The sequence below is a fragment of the Peromyscus maniculatus genome, chromosome 12 (genome assembly GCF_049852395.1).
Source record: "Peromyscus maniculatus bairdii isolate BWxNUB_F1_BW_parent chromosome 12, HU_Pman_BW_mat_3.1, whole genome shotgun sequence".
In the NCBI taxonomy this organism is placed as follows: domain Eukaryota; kingdom Metazoa; phylum Chordata; class Mammalia; order Rodentia; family Cricetidae; genus Peromyscus; species Peromyscus maniculatus.
Window position 1 is genome coordinate 14278644 of NC_134863.1, and position 26788 is coordinate 14305431.

The following is a 26788-nucleotide window of genomic DNA, read 5'->3' on the forward strand; positions in this document are numbered from 1 at the left end:
GAAGTATTTTGATCTTACATATTAGATGGTCTGACCTACACTAAAAATGGGAAAAGTTACAGGTTTATAATAAAGGATCCCTTTAAGAATGACCTTCAGAGTCAGGCAGTGGTGGTACATGCCCTTAATCCCAGAACTCAGGCAGATCTCTGTGAGTTCGAGGCCAACCTGGTCTACAAAGAGAGTTTCAGAACTTCCAGGACTGCTACAAAGAGAAACTCTGGCTCAGGGGGAAAACAAACAAACAAATAAACAAAAAGAATGATCTTCAGAAAATATATGAAACAGAACCACTCTTTAATTAAGCCTAAGAATTCTGGGTATTCTGGGATATCTCCACAAGTGTTGAGCAATAGCAGGGCCTCAACTGTTCTGAGCAACCAGAATTTTGGCAGGTCTATTTGGAACAATATGGTCTTGCTTACTGTCCAGATGGGCTTCAGAAGCTGCTGTGATACACTCTTGCACTCACAAGTGTTGGTGCACACAATGGTGTGGCCCATCAAGATGGGTTATCATATGCTCCAGTGGCTGCTACACCTTCCTTAGAAGGAGAACTTAAAAATTCTAACTACATTAAGAAATCCCAAGCTTAGATACAGAGAAAACATTACAGGTTTGATGGAGAAATGTTTTCAAAGGTAGGGGGCTAAGCAAGATGAAATTGTTGAGTAAATGGAAACTGTGAAATTAATATTGAAAACAATCTTCATCAAAATGTACGCAATATTCTTTCACCAAGACTAAAGCCATTGGAAGCAAGGATGACGGCACTGGACTCTGTGCCGTGGGAATGAAAGGAGGTTTGAAAGCAAAATCAGTACCAAGAAAGCGGAAAAACAGAAGAAGAAAATTCCAGTGTCTAGTGCTGGAGACACAGCGTGCTCCGATACAGAAGCCGCCACACAGACCCACACACGCGAGAACCAGAAGAGGGCTGTGGAGACGGCCCAGTGTGAACGGAGGCTTGCTCTACACCATGAGGACCTGAATGTGGCCCCCAGCACTCACTGTGAAGTGTAGAGCCCCTGGGAGGGGGGAGCAGGGCAGACAGGAGGGTCACTGTGGCTTTCTGGCTGCCAGGCCAGTCCCAAAGCAGTAAGCCCTAGGCTCAATGAGATGCCCTGTGTAGATGGTGCACCCCTTAAATACAGAGACAGACAGACAGACAGAAATTTGAATTCCAAACATTATTACTATTAAGAAAAAAGAATGAGAAAGTTCAGAAGGCAAATGCTAGGAACTGATTTCCTTCCTATTCATACAACATTTTCCCTTCTTTTCTATTGTTTTCAAGAGTTTTGTGGAATGAGAGTAATAATAATAGCTGTTTCTGAAAAACTAACTCCGAAGTACTTTGTCCTGTTGACTGAGGCTGCTTTGTGAAGTCTCCAGTTGTGTGGGGTGTACACTACGCCGGCCCGGCCGCCTGCGCCTGCCATGCTGGAGGACACCGAGGGAAGTGACTGGCGGACACTGTTATGTTCACTTCCCATTTTCCAGAGTGAAAGAAATGTGTGACAAAATCCTCCCTTTTAAGGAACTGTCAAACTTAAAAATTAAGGTATTTTTAGCAAATATACAATTTCTTTGTGGAAAAAAAATGGGTTGACTTGTACTGATAAAAAAATTTTAGAACAATCCTTCAGAATACATGCAATTTTACTGTTTATTAAAGATTAAAGTTGCATACTACTACCATAGCCCAGGAAATAAGACCAACAATCAACAAACAGGATCCCAGGAAAATAAAAAGTCTAGCAAAGGAAATTGACAGGAAAGCAAAGATTTCCTCCTCTCAGAATAGGAGGAGACCTTTGCCAGCTACTTATCTGACAGAGGATTAAGGTCGACAGTATACCGAGAAATCAAAAAATTAAATATTAAGAAAATAAAGAACCCGCCGGGCGGTGGTGGCGCACGCCTTTAATCCCAGCACTCGGGAGGCAGAGGCAGGCGGATCTTTGTGAGTTCGAGGCCAGCCTGGGCTACCAAGTGAGTCCCAGGAAAGGCGCAAAGCTACACCAAGAAACCCTGTCTCGAAAAAACCAAAAAAAAAAAAAAAAAGAAAATAAAGAACCCAATTAAAAACAGGTAATGGGATTCAACAAAATAGTTCCAAAGAGATAGGAAAATGGCTAGGAAACACTTTAAAAAGTCCTAAGGGAATGCAGATGAAAACTACATGAAGATTTCATCTCACCTCAGGTCTCAGAGGCCTCAGAAGCCTCCCAAGCAACACAAGCTATTGTCCTTGACCCTGGTTACTCACCATAACTACATGGGAAGATCCTATTGCTGAAGACACTGGACTCTGGCTCAGTGACAGAGAAACCCATCTCAACCTGACCGAAAACTGCCTCCCTGATGGCTGGCTTCAAGTGCCTAAAGGAACTGAGTAGGCAGCTGGGAAAGAAAAGACTTCAGTGAACCCAACCCTAATACTGAAATACTGATTGGCTAGACAAGATGATGTGCCTGGGGCCAGCAAGATGGCTCCACAGATAAAGATGCTTGCTGCCAAGCCTGGTGACCCACGTTCAGGCCCTGGGAGCCACATGGCGAAAGAGGAGAACCGGCCTTTGTAAGTTGTCCTCTGACCTCCAGCCATGCTATGGCACATCCACACTAAAAAAGAGCCTTCATATGGTTCTATGGTTTACACTTTATAGCTTTCAACACACTTCCCACACCAAGAAAGCAGATGGAAATACTTGTTTTTCTTTAAAATGGAAAAGAAAAAGCAGTAAGACCTTTCGAAGACTCATTATGTGAAGAGTTAATTATGTGAGACAGTTGTTAAAACACATAAAAATTACTTAAGCAATTAAGGGGGGGAGAGGGGGCAAAAGTTGTTTTTGTTTATTTGTTTGTTTGTATGTTTTTGAGCTAGAGTCTCATTGAATAGCCCAGGTTGGCCTTGAACTCATAACCCTCCTGGCTCAGCCTCCCAGGAGCTAGAGTTACAAGCATACTCTATGATGCCTGGCTTCATTCCAAAATACTTTGCAATGAAGGGGAAGCATTTCCTTTACAAGATATGAGCAATACCTTATTGTGACAACTGGTCCTTTCAGTTAGGCTAGGAGACTGCGGTCTGCTTCTGGGACTGGGCCACTCTTCCCCAATCAACGATGTCCGCAGGGAGATTTTGTTTAACTGTTGGATGTACAGGAAGAGCAGAAACTGCAGGGTATCCACTGAAAGCTGTCCAGGAAATAAAAGATGAACACACCTTAAAAATACACGTATCACTTACAATTCAGTATATAGTAAACTAGGGTTACATGGCTTCTTGATCTTAAAAACATCAAATTTAGAAATGGCTATCATTTGATGCCCAGACAGAGGAATTTCTAAACTACGTAACTGGAGTCACTTCATAGGAAATTATAGGAAATTGTTCTGAAAACCAATGTCCTTTCCAAAAGTACAGGTGAAAAAGCAGCCTCAGTAATTCCAACAGTAAATGAACAGATGCAAGGAGAAAAGAAGGAAGTTCAATAAAGCATGAGGTTCATAGGCTGACCAAGAAAATCCAGGACACCAATCTAGTAACTGAAGCCGGTATCCGTGCGGCCACCAGAGCTGCTCAGTTCCTTATGCATGTGCATTTTGGAGGCAAATGGGCCTCCGGCTCTTGTAAAATTCTTAAAACGTTTGACTTAAAGAAAATGCTGGTCTGGCTGCACATCTATAATCCTGGCACTCAGCAAGCTAAGGAGGAAGGATCGTGAGTCTGAGTCCATCCTGGGCTACACAGTGAGATCGTTTAAAATAAACAAAACTACATACAACCAAAACCAAAAGTCACTACTATTCTCTGTCATCCTGTTTGAGGAAGGGTGTGGTTCGAAGCTCACGAGTTTCACATTCCCATCCCAATACACACAGGAGTGAAACAGTGAAGTGACGTGCCTGGGTCCATACTCAGACCCTCCGAAATCTCTGGCTAAGATTTCTAACCCAGTGTGCTAGTTAGTCTTTTGTCAACTTGACAAGAGCTAGAGGACCCTGAGATTGTAACCTGTGGCCATGCCTGTGGGACATCTTTTTGATTAATGATTGACAGAAGACAGCCCAGCCCACCCTGAGTCGCGTCCGCCCTGGGAAGGTGGTCCTAGGTTGAGTAAGAAAGCACACGCTGAGCAAGCTGGAGGAGCACACCAGCAAGCACCACCCTCTCTGGTCTCTGCTTCAGCTCCTGTCTCTAGGCGCCTGCTTGAGTTCCTGCCCTGGCTTTCCTGGATGGACTGTAACCTCTAAGCCAACAAGTCCTTTCCTCTCCACATTGGTTTTGGCCTGTGTTTTAACATAGCAATAGAGAGCAACCCATACCCAAGAAGCTGAAAAACAGATTCCCAGATCACCCAAATCCAGTTAACCGAGCATCAACTGTGAAGTCAATACATTTACAAAGTTAGAAAGGGTTTTATGTATCCAAGGCTGGCCTCTAATTTGCTATGCAGCCAAAGACGATCTTGAACTTCTGACCCTCCTGCCCCCATCTCCTTGGTGCTGCGGTTAGAGGCATGTACTACCACATCCAGTTCATTCAGTGTCAGGGAGTGAACCCAGGGATGTGGCAATGCGAGGCAAGCACTCTACCCGCTAAACTACCCCTTTCTTTACATTCTTAAACTTTCTGCAGAGATGTAAGAAACAACACCGATCCCCCACATGCTTCACCCAGCTTCCCATCTTTAAACTAGACCAGGATCCCAGCTAGGATCTCTACACTGAAACTGTGCAGGAAGAGAACATCAACCAGAAGATCTCCTTCTTACCACCTTTCACCTCTCCCCTGCCTCCTGGCATCCATTAACAATTCTTCATCTCAGTGTTTTAAGAAGATTACACATGAGGAATCACACTGAGGCAGGCAAGCACAGGAACTAATGCAGCTTGGGGCCCCCATGAGGTTGTGGGTACCTCCATCATGTAACAGCACACTTAGAGCCTAATTCCTTCACCTGACACACTATGCACACACCACCTTCTCCAAACATTCCTTCACCTGACACACTATACACACACAGCCTTCTCCAAACATTCCTTCACCTGACACACTATGCACTCACAGCCTTCTCCAAACATTCCTTCACCTGACACACTATGCACTCACAGCCTTCTCCAAACATTCCTTCACCTGACACACTATGCACGCACAGCCCTTCTCTAAACACTGTGCCTAGCGACCTCAGGACTCAACCCCCACCTGTACCAGGTTACTCACACTCCATATCTGAATAACACGGTGTGCTTCCCTGCCCCAGTAACAATGAAATCTACAGTTTCTGTTCAAGCATGGCCCCAATGTATATAGGTATAAGGACTAGAAGGGCTGATCCAGCCTGAACTGGTTTTGGATATATGCAGAATAAGATAAAATTGTGATCTCTAGAAACCCTTAAGGGAGAATCCTCTATTTACCATCTTATGCCTATGCATAATTGGATAGTAAATCAGATGCACTGGATTAAAATCTGATGCACTGTGGGGAAGTTCACATGCAGTAGGAAAAATGAATACAGGATCCAATCTATCAATCAAAACGGAGACCCACCCTATTTCCAGCCCTTCCTTCTCTCATACTCCATAAGAAGGCCTAGGCTACAGCCCAGGGCCGTTCAATGTCTTCAGTCCTGTGGCCTGCTGTCAGTCTTGACAATGTATCCCTCCTGATCCACACTACTGTTCTGCTCCAAATAAAATTACCTTGCTTCTTTTGTAAACCTGCAGGAGCCTTATTTTCAATTCTTGGATAAAGAAACACCCAAGCTGGGCCCTGATCACCAGTAACAATTATTTTCATAGATTGCCTTCTTCACAGCATAAATTCCTTTATTTTATACAGCTAGTTTAACAATCATTACAGCTTCAGGCAGTCTCCCATGAGACAGTAGAGTCTTCCTTTTCTACTTTAATATCCATAGCAACCAGAAGAAGTACTCAGAAAATGTGGATGGTTCTTAACATTTTCTTCACCTTCATGTCCAGGCACTACTACTCTACCTAGCATCTAACCACTGCAGTACCTCCACCTAGTGGTTGTGGGGAAAACTCCAGTTTCCAAAACTGTCTTTAGCTATTAGCCCATGGTGCCGACACTGACACTGGATAGATGCTAAGTCCTTCTCTGCTCCCAGGGCACACATACAGGCGCCATTCATTTCCCAGTCTCTGCTGCAGCTAATATTAGGAGTTACTATGAGTAACAGTCAATGGAATGAAGATGAATTCATACTTGCCACTTCAAGACTGGCCCACAAAACTGAAGAAACAGAAACCAAAGATTCGGGTCCTATTTGGCAGGGCCAGGGCAACTGTACTTCTCTCTGTCTGAGTTCCATCTTTCCAGAGACCTATAGAGCCCTACCCATGGATAGGAACAAAACACATGCAAAGTAAGGCAGACACAGAAAGATAAACATGACTTCCTTTGTATGGAGTATTAGTCTACTTTTGGTAGTATAATGAAATATGCATGGCAACCTACTTTGTAAAAAGGGAAGTTACTTTGGCTCACAGTTCTGCAAGTACAAGGAATCCATCCGGTAGTGGTCTTCTTCGGCCAGAGTCACAAAGTGGCCTGGGAGTATCAGATGGCCAGAGTGGGAGTGGAATGTTATCTGTCTGTTCTATCTCTCTCACAAATCCATCAATATTAAGTCTACGCTAATGATCTTATCTAATCCTAATCACTTTCCAAAGGCCCCCATCTCTAAACACTGTAGTTAGATTAGGTTTTAGAGTGTGATTTTTTAATTTTATTAGTGCATACTCATTATATGAAGCAACAGGCTTTGTTATGACACTATCTTACACATGAATCATACGTACTAGTAATAACTATAGACTTTCATTCTTTTACAGTTGAATAAAATTCCATTAGGTATATATACATTTTCTTTATTCATTTATCTATTGGTGGACAACTAGATAGATTCTGTATCCTGACTACTAAGTAGTGTTTACCCTCTCTTGGTATGCCCACTTAAGACACCCTTGGGTACGCACTTTCCTGCTGGTTTCCATGGCGGCTTGTTTCCATTCCATCAGCAGGACGTGAGGATTCCTCTTTTCCCATGTCCTCATCAGTGCTCCTTGTCACTTGTCATTACTACAGCCATTCCGACTGTGGTAAGCTGGATTCTCAAAGCACTGTGAATTTGCATTTCCCCAATGGCTAAAGACACAACATTTTCCTCATATATTTATTGCCCCTTACATTTTTTTGGGACTTGTTATCCAATTCCTTTACTCATGTATTGGCTGTGTTGTTCATTTGGTTGAATTTCCTCAGTTCTTTGTAGTGATCAACCCCATGAGCTAGCTGTGTGGTCTGCATTTCTCCGTCTGTGACGGTCTCCTCGCTCTTCTGAGTATTTCCTTCCCTACTGTGTAGTGTTAAACCTCACACATCCCCAGCATCAATTCTTGAGCTTATGTCCTGTGTTCTGAGTCCTTTTCAGCAAGTCCTTGTCTGTGTCTACACCTGACGCTGGCCTCCTCTGACACTCCTAGAGTTTCAGGCATTTGATGCATTTTTCACTGGTTTTATTCAGAAAACAGGGCCCACTGTTATTTTTCCACACACGGATATCCAGTTTCCGGGTACCACTAACTGAAGATGATACCATTTCTCCCTGTGCTTCTGACGCCTCTGTTGGAGATCAGGTGGCTGTAGCCGTGCTTGGCTTTTCTCTGGGTCCTCTGTCTGTCTATTAGTCTACACGTTTGTTCTTGTTACTATGGTTCCTTACTAGAATTTGAGATCAGCCATTGTGGCATCTCCAGCCTTGCTCCTTCACCACAGAACTGCTTCAGCTATTCAGGGTCTTTTGTGCTTCTATATGAATTTTTTCCTAGTGTTATAAAGAACATCACAAAACTTTGAGTGTATAGAACTTGTAGATCCCTTTTGGTAATATTGCCATTTTTTACAATATTACTCCTGTTAATCTGTGAGCATTGGTGCCCTTTCTATTCTCTGTGTCTTCTTCCATTTCCTTTTTCAGTGTTAAAAATGGTCATTGTAGAAGTCCTTCACGTCCTCTGGTAAGTTTATCCAAGGTTGTTTGCTTGGGTTTTTCCCCTTACTTCTTTTTCAGCAAGCTTGTTCTTAGTATACAGAAAAACTATTCATTGTACACACTGTCCTTCTGTCTTGCTACTTTTCTGAGAATGTTTGTCTGGTGGAGTCATTAGAATCTTTTTATACATACTATATATGTATTTTATTTATTTTTTATTTTGAGACTAAGCTACCCAGGCTAGACTTAAACTCACTCTGTAGCCCAGGCTGCCCTGAACCTGTGATCCTCCTGCCTGTTTAACAGCTGGGATAACAGGCCTGTGCCATCAAATCTTGCTCAGGCTAAGTCTGTGCCCTCTTAATCTCTCACAATGAGCATTAAAATCCAACATGGGATTCTGTGGAAGACACTCCAACCACACCCAAATCACAGCACACGTGAAATCTAAAGAGTTAAGTCCACAGAAGCACAGTGACTGTCGAATGCTAGAAGAGGGAACTAGACAATGGTCAAAAGCTAACCAAGTCTCAACTGCACAGGTAATTTAGTTCTTCAGGTCTGTAATACAGCACCATGCCCCCAGCTAACAATACTGCAATAAATACACAGTTTTCTAAGGAGTTAGAACTTATGTGTGCTTAATATATGCAGTAGTAAAATACTAATGATGGCTGTAGGAGGGATTTAGGAAGGTGACAGATATGTCTGTGGCCTTTACAGCGGTGACTGCTTCGCAGTAAAGACCTATTTCTCAATCTCATCCTGAGGGGGGAAAGGCATCCACTTCCTCCCACTCTGTTGCTCTCCCCATCTGTGATAAGAACAGGCATGGTCTACAAAGAAGCAATTCTTCCCACGGCCAACCACAACCTGGAAGAGAGCCACAGCTCATGCGGCCTCTGGGTAAAGAAGTAAGAAGTCAACTGTTGTGACCCTAGGCCGTTGCATTTCATTGTTTTATTTCATTGTCCCCTCAGCAAGGCCATTTAACACTAAGTGACTCCAAAATAGAGAAACATGGTTCCTTGCGCCATTGCTTGGACAAGGGCCAGAGACTCACCCTATCACGTACAGCCGCGTAGGAGTGTGGGACAAATGAGAAACAAGCTGTCACTGGCCTAGGCTGCTGTTACTATAATTAAACTGCTGTACATAACTAATATAGTCTGTGAAGTCATTCCTACACAAGAATGAATCACGTTCAAGTCCATTTCTGAACTTTAACGTGTGGCCGTTATACACACCAGTCGTTCCTACTAGCTTATGGAGTGCCTGGCGGCAGAGATGCTGCTATGGTTTGGATGTAGTTTGTCCTCCAGTGAGTCGTGAGTTGAAGCTGGACCCCAGGGTGGAAACGTGAGAAGATGGAGGACCTGTAGGAGATGGGGTCTAGCAGGAGGCCTTGCTGAGAGTACTGTCCTTGGAGGAGACACAGTTCTCCCAGGACTCTTGAGTTAGCTCTTGTGAGAGGGCTGTGTCTGTACCCACCTAGAGATTTATGGATGACAGAATTTACAAGTGATGAACCGGGGTGTCTGGCAGAAGAAATACTGACACAACACAGCAGTCAAGCTGTCCCCGGGTTACCTATTAACTGCACCAAGACGGGTGTAGAAGCACCATCTAAGAATAGAATGCAAAATTTCAAAGGAAACAAAGCAAAAGGATGTGAAAGATTTGCAGGTCATCCGCAAAAGAGCAAAGAAAAATCATGCAGGGGTGCATCCAGTAACCTTGCAAAAGAGATCAGCCTGGATAAAATGAAGCCAGATGCATCAGGACAATAGGAGAGGGACCGCAGAAGTCTGTGGGGCTACTTCTCCAACACAGGCCAGGGGCTTACAGGAAAGAACTGTTTCAGAGCGTGCTCCCTAAGTTCTCACTTTCTGCTCCCTGCTTTCCAGAAGAGCACTCGTTGGCCACCTCGGCTAAGTTCAAGGAAGCCCAGGTACAGCTGATAACATTAACGTCAGCTCTTAGTGTAACACATACTGTAGGCATGCACAATGCAAGAGCTACGGAGGCATGGCAGCTTCCACCCAGATTTCAAAGCAAAACTTAAGAGGCCACACTGAGGCCTGTCTTTGGGGTCCTGCTAAAGAGGGTCAATGCCCAATGAAACCGGAAGCATGAGACTACCACCAAGACTCTGTAACTGGGAACTACCAATCTACAGTGCCAACCTGAGAAAGCTGCAGTCATGAGACCCTAAACTGAGAGCTGAAGTATGGGCTGAGCCTAGCAAAGACACAGAGGAAGAGCTACGTGAGGCTTTAGGGGTGCAACTCCAACCCAAGACAAGAGAGTTTGGAGTTTTAACAACTTGTGTCTGCCCTGCCCTGATGGTGTAAGGATGTGCTCTGGGCCAATACTACTTTTCTTTTTCTTTCTTTCTTTTTTTTTTTTTTTTTGTTTTTCGAGACAGGGTTTCTCTGTATTAATAGCCCTGGCTGTCCTGGAACTTGCTCTGTCAACCCAGCTGGCCACAAACCTAAAGAGATCACCTGCCTCTGCCTCCTGAGTGCTGGAATTAATTAAAGGCCTGTGCTACCACACCTGGCCAGTTACTACTTTCCCTTGGGGATGAAAGTATTTACCTACTCCATAGCCTGTCCCACTATATATTCTGAGTAGATAACTTGATTTTACAGCCTCACAACTGAAGAGTTTGCCTTGAATCTCAAATGAGACGCTAGAGTTCTTAACTGAGGCTGGAATAAGTTAAGACTGTGGGACTATTTACGGAAGATGATTCTGTGAGCATATGGGCTGTGTGGAGCAAGAGACAGAGCAGAATGCTACGGCTTGAATATGATTTGTCCATTCTGAAAATTCATGTTGAAATTCATCCTCATGGTGAGGCACTAAGAGGGTAAAAACAATGTGACTATAGTGTCGGGAGGAACTTAGGAGGTGATTAGGATTAAACAATCAGATCAGAGCCCTGAGATTCAATACTGGAAGCTTTGTAAGAGGAAGCGAGACTATTGTACACACACAGGGAAAAAATGTCTCTCACCATGTGATGCCCTCCTGTACTACTTCAGCTCTCTACTAGCAAGAATGGTACAGCCCAGTAGTCCTCAACCTTCCTGATGCTGCGACCCTTTAATACAGTTCCTCATGGTGACACACAACCAGAAAATTATTTTCATTGCTACATTGTAACTGTAATTTTGCTACTGTATGAATCGTATCTGTGTTTCCCAATGATCTTAGGTGACCCCTGTTAAAGGGTTATCTGACTCCAAAGGGGTTGAGACCCACAGGTTTGAGAACCACTGCTGTAGTGGCCTCTTGACCTTGGATCTCCAGAACTATGAGCCACAATAAAGCTCTTTTAAAACAGTCTGTGGCATTATCATATTAGCAACAGAAAGTGCGCAAATTAATAAATACAGTCATAATAATTATTTAATTCTTGCACACAGCAGACTCAGGGGCCTCTACCTGTAACAGCAGCAGTTCACTGGCCCAAAATATGTTTAAAGTCAATGGAAGAGCTGCCAATTCATGGTTCCTTCAGGAGTGGGTAACTATGGACTAGTAAGTAAAAGGACTAATTCACTGATCACAGCTGGAAATGTTAACATTCAAATGGCACTTTAAAATCACAATGGCTAACAACCTAAAACCTCAAACTAGATGGATTCCTTCTCAGAGTGGCTACACACACATCATCCATACCTGATTTAAGAATGGATTCCTTCTCAGAGTGGCTACACACACATCAGCCATACCTGATTTCTTTTCTTTTCCACTTCTTCTTCGGTCGTGCAGTTGGACAGAACTTCAGACCACTCCAGGCGCTCCTCCGGTGTCCTCACCGAAAGATTATCGAATATCTCAAAGTACAGCCACGCTAGTTCCTTGGCCAGCTGCAGCTTTCCGCATGCAATGCGCCTCCATGTGGACCAGTACAGGCGTGGGTAGGCGCCTTCTGTGGCCCGAGTCCGCACATAGGAGGCTATCTTCCTAAGGTAGTGAAGGCTGAATTTGGAGGGGGGTGGGGCTTGCAGGGCACCCACTATAAACGGTTCTGCTTTTACCCAGAGGAGAACTCCGGACTGATCCATAGTATCTCTGAAGTCATCAGGACAAAGCGGCTTCTTTGCATACCTACGAAATAAGGTTTCTTTATAGACATGGAACAAAGCTCATTCACCCCTTGTCTTGGAGAGTGATTCCCCCCTTAACCATCTTTAAATGTGTGTATCCTCGGTTTAACAGAAGCTCTGGCCCTCACCAAAAGCAAAATGGACTTTTGGTCAAAGTCCATTGCAATCTATTTGAGAAAAAAACAAAACTGAGTTCATCATCATTTCAATTGTTTGAAATGGTTGTTTTAGGAAAGTATGTAAATGCACACAGTCTGGGCTATATTCCTGCCTGGACAATGAGGAAAAGGAATGATGTGTGTGTGTGTGGGGGGGGGGGGTGTCATCCTGTCATAGGGTACTATGCTGTACCCTGCTGGGAAACATCGGTAGAAATAAGTGGAATGAATGTTTACAGAAATATCAATTACACCTTGAAGACAGTTGGCTAGTAACGATTTGGAAATACAGGGCCAGCAAGATGGCTCAGGGACAAAGGCTCTTGCCACCAAGCCTGGCGACCTGAGTTCAACCACCAGGACTGTTGAAGAGGGAAACCCATTTCTGAAGTTTATCTTCTAATCCCTACACCTCCCCTCACTCCAACTAACTAAATAAAAGTAATTAAAATTAAAAACTATCCTTAAAGATTTGAATATGAAGACTGACCATAAGGCCCAACACCAAACACTAATTCCAGGTGCAGTCAAGAATGTGGCTGCAAACACAGTCAAGGTAAGTGAAAGCATTAATGAATGAATTCTCTGTCGCTGTGAACTGGCTCTGCCATGCTGCTGTGAAGATCAGTCACAGCACTTCCAGAGTTGTTAAACACGGCAATATAACACCAGTGAGGGTCACTCAGGTTCCCACCACGAAAGGGAAATTAGCTGATGTCTTACGGTGCTTCCTTGTCTTTTTTCTGGACTGCATGCTACTTTGGCTTTGAATATTCATGGCTGTGGTCCATATATACAATTCTGAAGTGTTCTCAAGGTATCTCAGCATTCCAAATGTACTACAGTTTAGTTTTCAACACTTAACAGTTTCCAATTTTCATAAAAAGATGGCAAAATACTGATGATTGCTGACAGTGATGGACAGAGGGACCCATCTACCTCTTACTCTCCTTTATTTTTAAAATTCCTATTTTAAAAAGTTCAGACGTTTCAACTATTACATTTAATGTCCTGATTATCTCTCTCTGCATATTATGCACTATGAATTGCTTCCCAGGGATTTTTAGATGTGCACTAAAAATGGCATTTCTGGAATTTCTGACATATAGCCCTTCCCAGGGCAACTCTCAAACTGCCTCATCGTCTAGCCAAAACATCCATCTCACTGAGCACGCCTTGGAATCAACATCACCTGAAAAGAACTCTCCTTATGACCAATGAAAAACGGTGTATTTTCGCTTTAAAAAGGAAGTAACTGGGCAGCAGAAGTGGCTCAGTGGTGAAGAGCACTGACTGCTCTTCCAAAGGACCCGGGTTCAATTCCCAGCATCCATATGGCGGCTCACAACCATCTGTAACTCCAGGCCTAGAGGATCCAACACCCTCCTCTGAGGGCACTACACGCACATGGTCACATGGTGCATAGTCATACACGCAAACAAGACATCCATACACATAAAATAAACATATATATGTATGTATATGAATATATATATTTGACGGAGTACTTATGTACCCTGCAGGGAGTTTATGTGGGAAGCAGGAAGCTAAAAGCAGCATCTTTCACCTCCTTTCATTCACACAATCACCTGCGTTTTCATTCACACAATTTCCCTCACTTCGGACAAGAATCATTGACAAGTTAGAGGACTTGTCTAGAATCATGTTTAGTTGGCACACTCTGGTTTGGGGTTCTGGTCTGCTTTGAGAACGTCATGGCTACAACTTTGGGAAATTCTAAAACTTAGTCTAGAAGAGAACGACACCCTTAGACAGAGGCCTTTAACCACCACAAAGGGGTCCACGGCTACCGGGAAGTAACGGCTATGGCGGTCCGCTCCGATCCAGCGATGACTGAGTACAGCACTGTGAGGAAACCCTGGGTTTTCTCCGGAACGGAAAGAGGGTGTCTTCAGGGCAACAGGTGCCGGATGCTGCCGACCCGTTACCGTGGCTGGGCTCACCGGGGGCGGTTGGTGGGCACAAACCCGGGGGGTGGGGGTGGAGGTGGGGGTGGGGGGCTGCTACCTGGGCGGCGCTGCCTCGCGCGGGCGGGCGGGCAGGGCGGGCAAGGGCCCGGGACGCTCCCCGAGGTCCGCCGCCCGCGCCGAGGGCCCGCGTGGAGGCGGCGGACTAGCCGAGGGCGCAGGCCGAGCCGGGCTCCGGGGCAGCCAAGCCACCCTCCCCGGAGGCCGCTGGACAGTTACCCGCGCAGCACTCACCACCAAGCCCTCTCCGCGCCCCGCCGCCAGCGCCGCGCACTGCGCAAGCGCCGGGCCTCCCACCACAGAGCCCCGGCGGGCGGACCGCGGCTAGAGCGACCGCGGCCACCTGGCTCCCGGGGCTGGGAACTTTCTGGCGCTGCGCCCTCGAGCCCCTTGAGCCCGGGGGGTGGGAACTGTGGTCCTCCCCTGCGGCCGGTGAAGTTAACGCGCTGTGCTGGGTAATTACACTGCTTAGGGCACTTTGAGCTGCTCAGGGGCGGAGACGTGTCCTCTCAAGAGCTCCCGTAAACTAAATCCAGGCGTGCAAAGGAGAACTCAGCAGTATTACCCAGCCAGAAGCTGAAGGAGCGTCAGATCCTTTGGGAATGAAGCAGAGCCGTGGCTTGAACTCCTTAATTCTGCTAACCTTCCAGCCAAGCTACAGCCTTCAGGAAGCTTTTTAGATTCCACCCAGAAGGCAGGCAAGGAAGAAAACTTCCTATTACTTGGCTTTTAATACTCCTGCTTTTCCTAGTTCTTTGCAGCTTCTCTAGGTGTGATCTTAGACCATAAAAAATAATAGTCCTGCTGGGCACTGGCGCTGCACGGCTTTAATCCCAGCACTCCAGAGGCAGAAGCAGGAGGATCTCTGAGTTTGAGGCCAGCCTGGTCTACAGAATGAGTTCCAGGACAGCCAGGGCTACAGACAAACCCTGTCTCAAAAACAAAAACAAACCAACAAAAAGCAATAGTCCCTCTTAGGTAAGTCCTCTCCTCCCAGGGAGAGAGGGGCCACAGCCTGAAACAGAGGGTACAGTACAGTACAAACCGTACAGTACTCTCAGAAGGAAACATTTTTTAAGGGGAAGGGATATACCGTGTGTGGTAGTTAATTTTTGTCAACTTGACACAAACTGAGGCCATCTAGGAAGAGGGTATCTAAATTGAAGAACTACCTCCATCACACTGGACATGTCCATGGGGGCATTTTCTTGACTAATGACTGATACATGAGGGTCCAGCCCAAAGTGAGCGGTGCCATCCCCGGACAGGTGGACCTGGATGGAATAAGAAAGCAGGCTGAGCAAGCCATTGGAAGCAAGCCTGTAAGCGTCCTCCATGGTCTCTGCTTCGGTTCTTGGCTTGCGTCATCCGTTGTGTTCCATCCATACAATGGACCTTTACCTGTAAGTCATATAAGCCCTTCCTCCCCAAGTTGTCTTAAGTCACAGTGTTTATTTACCAAAGCAACTCTGTCCCAAACACTCTCAGAACCTGGAAAAAATGCCCTAAGACTATGCTGAACCTCAACAGCAGAGTTCCTCTAGACTGCTGGGAAGGAACTTTTCAACAATGCCTATTCAGCAAATGGCAAACTTAGGCGGAGCCAGAGTCGGCCTGGTTTCAAGCAGTGTCCAGCATCAGGAAGGACCTGCCAGTATCTGCCACTTGCTTCATGAGGATAGACCCAACTCTGTGATAAGAACAGCATTCACATGACCTCTGAATTCAGGACTGCCCAGAAGTCTGCCCCTATCTGTGACTCCTCCCGGGAAGGACAGACAGCCAACTGACAGGATCAGTTGTGGCCCAACCGTGCAAATGACTGTCTACAGGTGTGCCTGGCATCTGAGAGCCTAGGAAGGGACACAGAGTCCAGGCTGACAACAGCAATAGTCAAGAGACTACATTAGGTGGGCACCTCGCCCAGCTCCCCCTCCCCCATTTACATTTATCACTTTATTCAATACCCAGTGTTCTTTGTTCCTGTCCTGTCTTTTTTTTCCTCTCTCTCTTTCTTTCCCACTTTTATTTTGATACACTTTCTCAAAGAACACAGGCTGGCCTGTTTGTGGGGTCCCTGAATCTCCTGAGAGTGCAGACTATTTAAGGTTATGTGACTACATTTCTTTACCTCTCTCTTTTCATTCCATCTTTAGCCTAAACAGCATCCTCTTCCCTCTTGTACCCACTGCTCACTCATTCTATTTACTTTTTCCCCCTCTATTTTTTTTAGTCAACCCAGCACTAATCATAACTACCAGTTGTGGACTGCTGTCCTCTAAGCATGGTGTGGCTGGTGGTCTCTAAACTCACGTCAGCAGAGTTCATTTGCAGAAGACCTGTACAAGGTCGGGTCCACAGGTGTTCTCCAATGGAGGGTGCAGAGGCTCCTGAGGCCTGCCCCTCCCTGAGGATAGGCAGTTAATGGTTGGAAAGCATGGAAAGGCTCAAGTCTAGTCCTCTCTGAAGACAGACAGGCAGTGAACACTTGCTGAGAGGGAGAGAGATTTTCCTCAAGATGCAGTCTTTTATAAGTTGCCCGTGCTCCTGTTCAAACCCCTCACTCATGTTCCCATAAATGTATTGGTTATCATGCTAGACTTGTATACAGTTGTTTTGTGTCATTGGTGGTGGTGGTGGTGGTGGTGGTGGTGGTCTACTGTTGGTACCCTATCCGGCATAAACAGACATCTATTCATGCTCCCAGAAAAGTTCACACAATACTTGTTGCCCAAACCTTCGGCACAACGGAACTAAAGATGACATTGTGAGGAGCATTTGCACTGTCTTTGAAGCTGGCTCTTTGAGGGTGGAGACTCCACCTGGACAACCCTTCCAAATGTGGCACAGGATGGCATGTCTTCCAGTATATATGCTGTGGGTAAAAGACATACCACTAAATCTGCTGTGTCTGATGGATGGGCAGGGTGGATCTCAAGGTGGCCATCTTCCTTGATGATGTATGAAGTGGCATGCCATCTTGACACATGGGGTCCACTTATGTATGGAGACAATCCCAAAATGGCTGATGGGTTAGGGAATATACTACAATCCCTCCATGTTGCATGTATGGGACAGGGCTTTAAAGCAAACTGTAGCCTAGCCCCTTATCTAGACAATAAGACATGAACTGGGGTTGAGCTGTCTTCCCAGAAAAATTGTCATCAAAAGAATTACAAGAAAAAGGCATGCAGAGGATATCCACACTCCCCTCTGAACTGGCAGGAAAGGGGGCAGTGAGAGCTGACGAGATGGAGGTGTTGCCTTGACATTTCTTATGGTGGCAGGGGGAGGGGTAGAGTACATATTAAATCTGTAGTAAATAGCTGCCTTAGTCGGTGTTCTATTGCTGTGAACTATGGTAACTCCTATAACGGAAAGCGTTTAACTGGGGCTTGCTTACAGTTTCAGAGGTTTAGTCCACTGTCATGGTAGGGAGAATAGCACCACACAGGCAGACATGGTGCTGGAGAAGGAGCTGAGAATTCTACATCCAGAACCACGGGCAGCAGGAAGAGAGCTGCTGGTCCTGGCTTGGTTTCAAAACCCATCCTCAGTGACACATTCCCTGCAAACAAGTCCACACTTATTCCAAAAAGGACACACCTCCTTATCCCTCCCATGTAGTGCCATTCCCTTGATGACTAAGTACTCAAACCTAGGAGCCTATGGGGGCCATTCTTCTTCAAACCACCACATTCCACTCCCTGACCTCCCCCCATCAGCCTGTAGCCATATCACAATGCAAAAATGCATTCAGTCCAACTTCAAAAGTCCCCATAGTCCATCAGTCTCAATAATGTTTAAAAGTTCAAAGTCTCTTCTGAGACTCATGGCAGTCTCCTAACTGAAGGAAAGAGGGTGAAAGGTGCCACTTAACATTCTGCTTCCCGCATAAACTTCAACATACACATGTGTGGCACAGGATATACATTACCGTTCCAAAATGGAGGAAAGGGAGCACACTGAGGAGATACTGGACCAAAGCAAGACCGAAAACCAGCAAGGCAAACTCCAAAATCTCCATTTCCCTGTCTGATCTCCAACTCCATTCAGCTTTGCTGACTGCAACACACTTCTTTCTCTTGAGCTGGTTCCACTCCCTGTTAGCAGCTCTCCTCGGCAAGTATCCCAGACTCTGGCATCTGTCTCCAATGTCTTCGGTTCTCCAAGGCCATCCAGGCTTCACCTTCACAGCTTCACACAATGGCCTCTCTGGGCCTCCATGCAGGGACACCCTGACATGTCTGACCTCAGCAGCTTTCCTTAGTCACATAGGTACAGTCCACAACCCGCTTCTTGTACCATTGATTCTAAAGCCAGAACCACATGGCCGAAGCTGCCAAGTTCTGCTGGGGCTGGAACATAGCCCCTTCCTTCAATTACATTTTCATCAGCTTTCTGCTGTTTTTGACGTTTCCTTCACTTCTTAAGCTCTTCTTTAATTCCTTCCCACAAGTCAGAAGCTTAGCTGGGTGGGGTCTTGCCCTGAGGCCATCATTCCCTTTATTCCATTGAACAACAGGCTTTTCTTTAAACCACCTTCTTGAGCGCTGAACTTAGCTCCATTACACATCCTGGTGCTCCTTTCCACTTGAACTGTACATTTTGTGTTTTTCCTTGCTCAGCTTGCTCCTTTTCATTATGGACCTGCATAAATGTGACCACTAACAACCATACAACAGTCAATACGAGGCTGTCTTGAAATCTCTGCCAGTGCCATTAATCCAAAACTCTTCAATTTAGCCTCAGGCAGATTCTCTGGACAAGGTCAAAAAAGGCAGCCACATTCTTTGCCGAAATATCACAAGAATGATTTCTAGGCCACTTCCTAATAGTCTTCTCCTCTGAAACTTCTTGGGCTGGATCCCCCCACCCCAGTTCAAATCTCCCTCAGCACTGTCTTCCATGCTCCAACCATGATGGCCCATTAAATCCCCCCCCCCCCAAAACACACTCAACTGCTTTCCTAATCCCAAGTCCACATTCTGACAACATGCATCAGGGTCAGGCCTGTACCTAGGCAGTACCCAGCTCCCAGGTAACAACTTCTGACTTAGTCCCACACAGCCCCTCATGGGGTTCCAATTACCCACAGTAAGTGAACACTGAGGATGAGGAAGAAGTGATAGATACCTGACTATCAGGTCCAGCCTTTAATACTGAAAGGAAAATTCATAGTATGGTATACAGATGGAGGCCTTAGTAATGGTCCAATACAAGAAACTATGATAATCAGGGAATAGTCTGTCACTGAACTGTTTGAACTGGGAATGGCTTTTTAAGTGAGTGTGTGTGTGTGTGTGTGTGTGTGTGTGTGTGTGTGTGTGTACAGGTATGGCGCCTGCTGTTTCACAATACTGCTTCCTGAGTATAGATGCAATGTGGTCAGCCACCTCCCTGTCCTGCTGCCATGCCTTCCTGGATATGACAGACGATCCCTTTGGAACTGTGAGCCAAAATAAACCCTTTCTCCCTCCATTGTTTTTTGTTTGTTTTGTTTTGTTTTGTTTGCAGGGTATTTTTATCACAATAACAGAAAAGAAAGTAACACAGGAAATGGTACCAAGAAGTACAGTCATTGCTGCAGTAACCTGACCACGTGGCCTTTAGGCTTTCGTTTTGTGGAATGTTAAAGTTTCAGAACTCCAGGCTGGAAAAGCACTGAATGCTGGAAAGAGAATGGAGTAAGCCATTCGAGTGGAGGCCGGAAGAAAGCAACGCTGAGAGATCAAGACAGTGGAGCCTTGTTCGTGACGCTCATGAGGAACAAAGCTTCTGTCAGGACCTGGACTGGGGGTGTTGGGGTGATGGTTTGCCACAGACCCTGGCTGCCTTCTTCTCCTTTCCTAAGAATTTGAGGAAGCCTGACTCTAAAATAGACTAAAATGTCAAGACAGCGTAACACTGAACCTGTTGCACGGTTATTACTGATTACTTGGATGCGGGCCTATAATAAAAAAACAAGTGGGGCTGAAAAAATGAAATGTGCAGCCTGGAGAAGAAAAAGGCAGTAACAGGCTTAACCCTGACTCTAGGACAAGTCCTGGAAAAGGGGTAATTGTTAAGAGAAGCTTCTTGCTCTGCACAGAAACAAAAGGAAAGGAGTCCTGAGGACAAACCCAGGAAAGCAGAGCCCTGGCATGGCCTCCACTCCATACTAGCAAACACCTAGGTAAGTTTCTGCCAGCTGTAGCACACTGAAGTTGTTGTAACAGTGGTCCAAGGTGCTTGGGCTCCATCTTGAGCTGGAAGCAGAAATGGGTAATATGGTCCACATCATACTGGCTTGGATGCATGAAAGATGTAAGACTGATGAGGATATCCATTTTTTTTTCCATGAGTTTCAGAGAGCACCTGAGTCCAGGCAGAGAGAGAGAGAGAGAGAGAGAGAGAGAGAGAGAGAGAGAGAGAGAGAGAGAGAGAGAGAGAGAGAGTTGGGGTGGGTGTTGGTGCAGGCTGGGAGTCCCTGCAAAGCCACTGTGCTTGAAGCTGTAAAGATAAAGCCTGGGTTGTGATGGAGACCCCCAAGACGTTTGAGATGCCATCGTGGTGGGACATCTGCCAAGGAGGGCTGCACACAGAGTGGAGCCAGCCCACGAGAAATGTATGTTGCAGGCAGCAAAGCTGAAAAAAAAAAAGAAAAGAGAGAGAGAGAGAGAGAGAGAGAGAGAGAGAGAGAGAGAGAGAGAGAGAGAGAGAGAAGGAAGCCGAGTTAGGCCTTGGAAACTGAAGTCCCAGGTACCAGAAATGGTGCTAAAGGATTTGTTATTTGCTCTGCTGGATTTTAGTAATGTTTTGGCCTGAGCATCCATCACTATGCCCCATTTCTTCCTTTTGGAATAGGAATGTTTACTCCGTCCCTGTGTATGTTGGAAGTATGTAATCTGTTTTCTGTTGTTCAGTGGGTTACATAGTTCAAAGATTGCCTTGAGTCTCAGAAGAGACTCTGGACTTTAGAGCAGTTGGTGTTCTTAAAAAGACTGTGGGAACTCTGAAAGTTGGACTAAATGCTTTTTGCATCTCGAGATGGCCATGAGCCTATGGGGACCAAGGGTGGAATACTATGATTTGAATATGAATGGCTACATAGGCTCATAGGTCTAAACATTGGTCCTCAAATGGTGGAGCTGTCTAGGAAAGTTATGGAACTTTCAGGATATGGAGCCTTGCTGGAGGAAATACATCACAAGGGGTGGGCCTTGGAGTTCTACAAGCTGGCCACACTTGTTTTCTCCCCACTTTCTGAGCACAGATGCCATGTGATCAGCCTGTTTTGTTCTCCTGATACCATACTTTCTCTGCCTATTGCCATGTCTTCGTGACCATGATGGGCTCTGTCCTTTGGGGATTTAATTCAAAGTACACCTTTCTCCCCTAACTTGCTTCTTGTCCGAGTATTTTATCACAGTGCCCACTTCACTGAACCAGGCAGAACTGTGTTCACATGGTGTTAAAGTTGACATAATCTTTACAAGGGAAGAGAGGCTCTAACAGACTGAATTATTGAGACTAGTGTGTAAATTAAGTTTGTAAAATGCTAAAACCATCAAGAGGGGATAAGAAAAACTAGATGAAGGAGCCTGTCTGCATGTGCCGATTGGTCTCGGTCAACATAACACAAACCTAGACATATCTGGATGCTGTGGAATAATCCTTCTGTACACTGTGAATATGTATTACTGTCGATGTAACCAACCGTCTTATTAAAATAAGAAACAAAAACAAAGTTACATCTACATATTATTCTCATTGGTTAATAAAAAGCTGACAGGCTGGTAGCGGGGCAAGAAGTTAGGCAGGAAAGCCAAATAGAGAATGATGGCAAAAAGGAGTATGGAGTCAGGAGAGATACCAACCAGCTGCCCAGGAAGCAAGACATGCTAGAGGACAGGTACGCCATGAACCACATGGCAATACATAGATTAATAGAAATGGGTTAATTTAAATGTAAGAGTTAGCTGGTAACAAGCCTGAGCTATTAGCCGAGCATTTATAATTTATACTAAGTCTCTGAGTGATTATTTTGGAGCAGGAAGTTGGGACAGGAAAACTCTGCCTATATCTGGAAAAGGGGAATCTCAATTGAAGAACTGCCTCCATCAGCCTGGCCTGTAGGCAGGTCTATGGGTGCATTTTCTTGATTGATGATTGATGTGCGACGATCCAGTTCCCTATGGGCGATGCCACTTTGGGCAGGTGGTGCTGGGTTGTATAAGAAAGCAGGCTAGGCAAGTTAGTAATCAGCGTTTCTCCATGGTCTCTGATTCAGTTCCTGTCTGCCTCCAGGTTCCTGCCTGAGTTATCCCTTGGCTTCCTTCCATAATGGACTGTTAACTGTATGTCAAATAAGCCCTTTGCTCCGAGTTGCTTTTGGTCATGGTGCTCATCACAACACAAATCAAACAAAGACACTGGATAACTCAAAAGAAAATGTGTATTTGTATTGACAAATTTTGTAAGGACAAAATAGCCAAATCCAGTGCTTGTGAGCCTCTGGAAAGCTTTTAACTTCCCCAGGACAAAACTGTACAGTGTGTAAATGCTACAACAGTACAAGTGAAAAGACTATCCTTGACCTGGGATTTTAGTCCCTACCTCATGCCTATTCCCAGCAATCAGTACATATTTCTCCACTGCAACAAGTATCCTACGGACAGAAATTGTTCATCCAGCCCAAGGCCCTTTCAGCAGCCATATGTGGCCAATAGAAAAGCAGCAGTAAGTCACAACTAGTGCCCAGGAAAATCAGGGTTCTCTAGAGGAAAGGAACTGAGAGAGAGAGAGAGAGAGAGAGAGAGAGAGAGAGAGAGAGAGAGAGAGAGAGAGAGAGAGAGAGAGAGTGTTTGGGACTTATTAGGGTGGCCGAAAGGCTGTGTTCCAGCTACTACAACAATGGCCGACTCCTGACTCAAAGTCCAAGAATCCCACAGTTATTCAGTCCATGAAGATGGATGCTCAGCTGGTCTTCAGCATATGTTGGAACCTTGAAGAAACAGGTTCCAGTGCACTGGTTCTCAACCTTCCTAATGCTGTGACCTTTTAATACACTTCCTCATGTTCTGGTGATTCCCCAACCTTAAAGTTATTTTTGTTGCTACTTCATAACTAATTTTGCTACTGTTTTGAATTATAATGTTAGTATCTGATATGAGAGACATATAAGATCCCCAGGGGTCACGACTCACATGTCGAGAACCACTATTCTAAAGCCATCAAGGAATGCCTCAGCAGGTCATAGGAACTTGCCAGTGAGAATGAGGACAAGCAGGCAAAAGGCAAAACTTCTTTCCATGTCTTTTATATAGAAGATATAGCCTAGATTTAGAGTGGGTTTTCCTACTTCAAATGATCCAATCAAGAAAAAAAAAATCCCTTAGAGGTGCTGCTTGAGTTTTAAATTAATTCCAGACACAGCCAGTTGACAACCAAGAATTGCCATCACACCAAGAGGGAATATGACCATACTCCCCCTTGGCCTTAGAGCCAGTCTGAGCCCCATCCCCCCATGCCTGCAGGAGATAGGGAGATGCATGGTGGCTCTAAGACAGTGCACCAGAAAGAGGACAGAGGGCTTGTGGAGTATGAATGTGGATTGTGGGAGACAAACTGAGGTATGACTTCCCATCCAGACTACTGTACCCAATATTTTGAAGAAAGAATTAGTATAAAGATTGAACTATTTTTACGCTGTATTGGACCTTGCTAACATTTTTCTCTAGTGTCCCCTTAGCTGCTGACCCCTGAAATCAACAGGCATTGCTTGGATCATGGGTGGTGGGCCTTCAGTGATCTTGACTACCCTTTGCAAAAAGATTTCATTTCACAGGTAATTCAATGCTAGCCTCTGAGTGTTTACCAACTTAGAAAAGAACCTGAAAGACACATGCACACCGAGAGGAAAACAGGAAATGAGCTCACATAGGATGCCTGGCTAGACACAGCTGTGAAATTCTTGGGAACTTTACAATTGGATAAAGTTACAGAGCACACACAAGTGAATGAGAGAATTCTCCAACAAGCCTGTGCCTGTACTAAGGCAATAAAGAGTTTGAATAAAGTGCCCTGTATTGGTGGGAAAAGATATCCCCAGATGCCTATTAATGAAAATTCTAAAACCAGGGATAGACCACCTTCCTAAGAGATGTTGGCCAAGGAGCCCCGGAGGACCGCCACAAACAATACAAGCTATCACCATTGCTACCGGTTGCCTGCAGAACCAGACATAAAAAACCCTATTGGAGAAGACATCACTGTGGTTGCAGGACATGGAGAAAACAAGCTGGGATTAAGCTGGAAGCTTCCTCCTCAGTGGCTAGTTTTCACAGTGCTGAAAGGCGCTGTGTTAAGCTGAAAGTTACTACCAACTGTCTTACCTATCAACACGCCTTCTGGTAGGGTAGTAGCATGACTGTTGTAGATAAAACCAACCACTTTTCATTAGATTTAAGGCCCGCTCCACAGAAAGAAAAGGAAGACATCCACGTCTGGTGCTATAAACCCAGTGCTTAAAGGCTGGCAAAAGCTTGTGGCAGGGAGATCATGGGCCCTAGTGGGGAAGCCACTGGGCTTGGTTTACTAAATGAACATGATGTGCTGGTCAAACCGCCTTTTACATGTTTGTGTTTATTCTCAGATTATTGCTGCTCTCATCTTTGGACCACAACGCTTCTTTTAGCTGTGGGCAACAGTTCTGTAGAAACTTAATAATGGCCAAAGTAGAAAAGTGTGACTGCTGTAAGCTCAGCCCTAAATGGGCCATCTCTATTACCTATATCTGTATCATCTATATCACCTATTCATTCACCCAAGAATGCAGGCGAGGGAGAAGACTATAAGAGAGGAGGAAAGGACCATTATGTTGTAGAATGCTGTCTTCCAAGCATGACATGGCCATTGAGCTCTTGAACTCTGGACAACTATGAGTAACTGCAGGAGATCTACACACCCTGTGATTATCTGTCACACACTTGCCCATTCGTGTTCAGTATTGGAGCAGGGGCTCAGGAGGCTGCCCCTCTGAGGATACAGGCAGTTAACGGTTGCTAGTGGAGGGGCTCACAAGGCTGTGTGCCTCCCAGAGGACCTGTAGGCAATCAATACCGCTAGGAGAAACTTTCCTTAGGTGTTGCCGGTGCTAAACTGCCCATGAGCCTATGAGTAATTCTAATTAAAAGCTAGACTTGGATAGAATTGATTCTTTGGTGGGGTGAAAGGACCCCCAGATAAAACTCACACAACACTAATCTTACTCTGCTTTTTTTCCTTCCATTCATGCCCACAGAATGAACACAGTACTATGAATGTTCCTTTGCATCCAGAATGACTGGGGCTCAAGGGATGGTTTGGGTTTCGTTCTGTTTTTGACTGTTTCTGTATTTTCATAGTGGACTGACACTTTAATAATGATTGTTTTTACAGACGCCATTCTATTATCAGGGGAGTTTGGGTATTGTACCTAGTACCCCAAACACATGGGCCAATGGGTCGAGGGTCTAACTTCCAAAGTAGGACCCCAGTATGGCAGAGAAAAATGACACCTTAACCCTACCACAACCTTGTCCTTCTGGAACCGTGCAAATGCATCTACTGATAGAATGGGAGGGGGGCAACCAACGAACCTAACTCCAATACCACGTCCCAAGGCAAACGTAAGAAACGTAAGAAAATGGTGAACAGGATTCCTCCAAAAATTATTAATCTAATAGTAAGGTCTCCAATAAGAGTGAATGCAGGAGGTTGTGGAAGTATACAGCAGGTGACAACTAGTATTTAACAGGTCAACCCACCAGACCCACCTGATGGGGAGCTCTACCTGGCAAGGCTGTGGAGTCACTGACCCGTTGTTTCTGTCTGTAATTTTTCTCATGTGCCACTTTATTTCTTTTCTAATAACAGTTATGGGTTTTTTCCCCACTGCTTGTGTGTTTAAGTCATAAAAATATTTCATCTTTGGGCACACTTATAGCTGTGGGTGGTCAGGAAGATGATTTCTGCTTGAGCTGTGCAATTCTGATGATTAGAATACTAGGATCTTTTTCATAACTGACACAGGAAACCAACAGCATTCTCAGTCACAAAGACAGCTAATTTTAGATTTCAGAACAAATTCAATACAGACTAGCTGCCCCTGCAGAGAATACACAAACGTAAGTTCCAGGTGTTTCTAGCTAAATCAAGGTCAGAACTGAAACAACTTTAGTAGACATAACCCTCTGCAGCAATTCTCTCTCTTCACGTACCCCAACCATTCAAGGTTCAGCCAACCACTGTTGTTGTTAAGTCCTGAATTTCAATGTCCCTCTCTGTCTGGGAAAGAACTATGCTCACAGCCAAGCGTTACTCACTGGCTGGTCAGTGTGGCATTGCTAGCCTGAGAAAAACTGTGTGACTTATCATGTGTTAGGAGAATGGGTCGGATGCTGAAAACGTAACATGGAATTGTCCAGAGTTCAGCTATGAGAAGAGAAGGAAGAGTGAGCGAG

General features: G+C 45.2%; 1 protein-coding gene across 9 annotated transcripts in view; it reads right to left on the reverse strand.

The window, feature by feature from the left end:
- The window catches only part of Tbccd1 (TBCC domain containing 1), a 51352-nt gene that overhangs the window by 16794 nt on the left and 7770 nt on the right, over positions 1 to 26788 (reverse strand). For 2 of the 9 annotated variants that reach the window (XM_006985054.4, XM_042259087.2), the window contains exons 2-3: positions 11780 to 12158; positions 3052 to 3207 (exon numbers count right to left, since the gene is read on the reverse strand). In XM_006985054.4, the coding sequence (XP_006985116.1) occupies positions 3052 to 3207; positions 11780 to 12115 (492 nt within the window). In that variant the 5' untranslated portion in view covers positions 12116 to 12158. Of the gene's footprint in view, positions 1 to 3051; positions 3208 to 11779; positions 12159 to 14126; positions 14832 to 15475; positions 15573 to 26788 lie in introns of those variants that run through there. The other 7 variants (XM_076548621.1, XM_016003625.3, XM_076548620.1 and 4 more) reach the window with 6 other exon arrangements.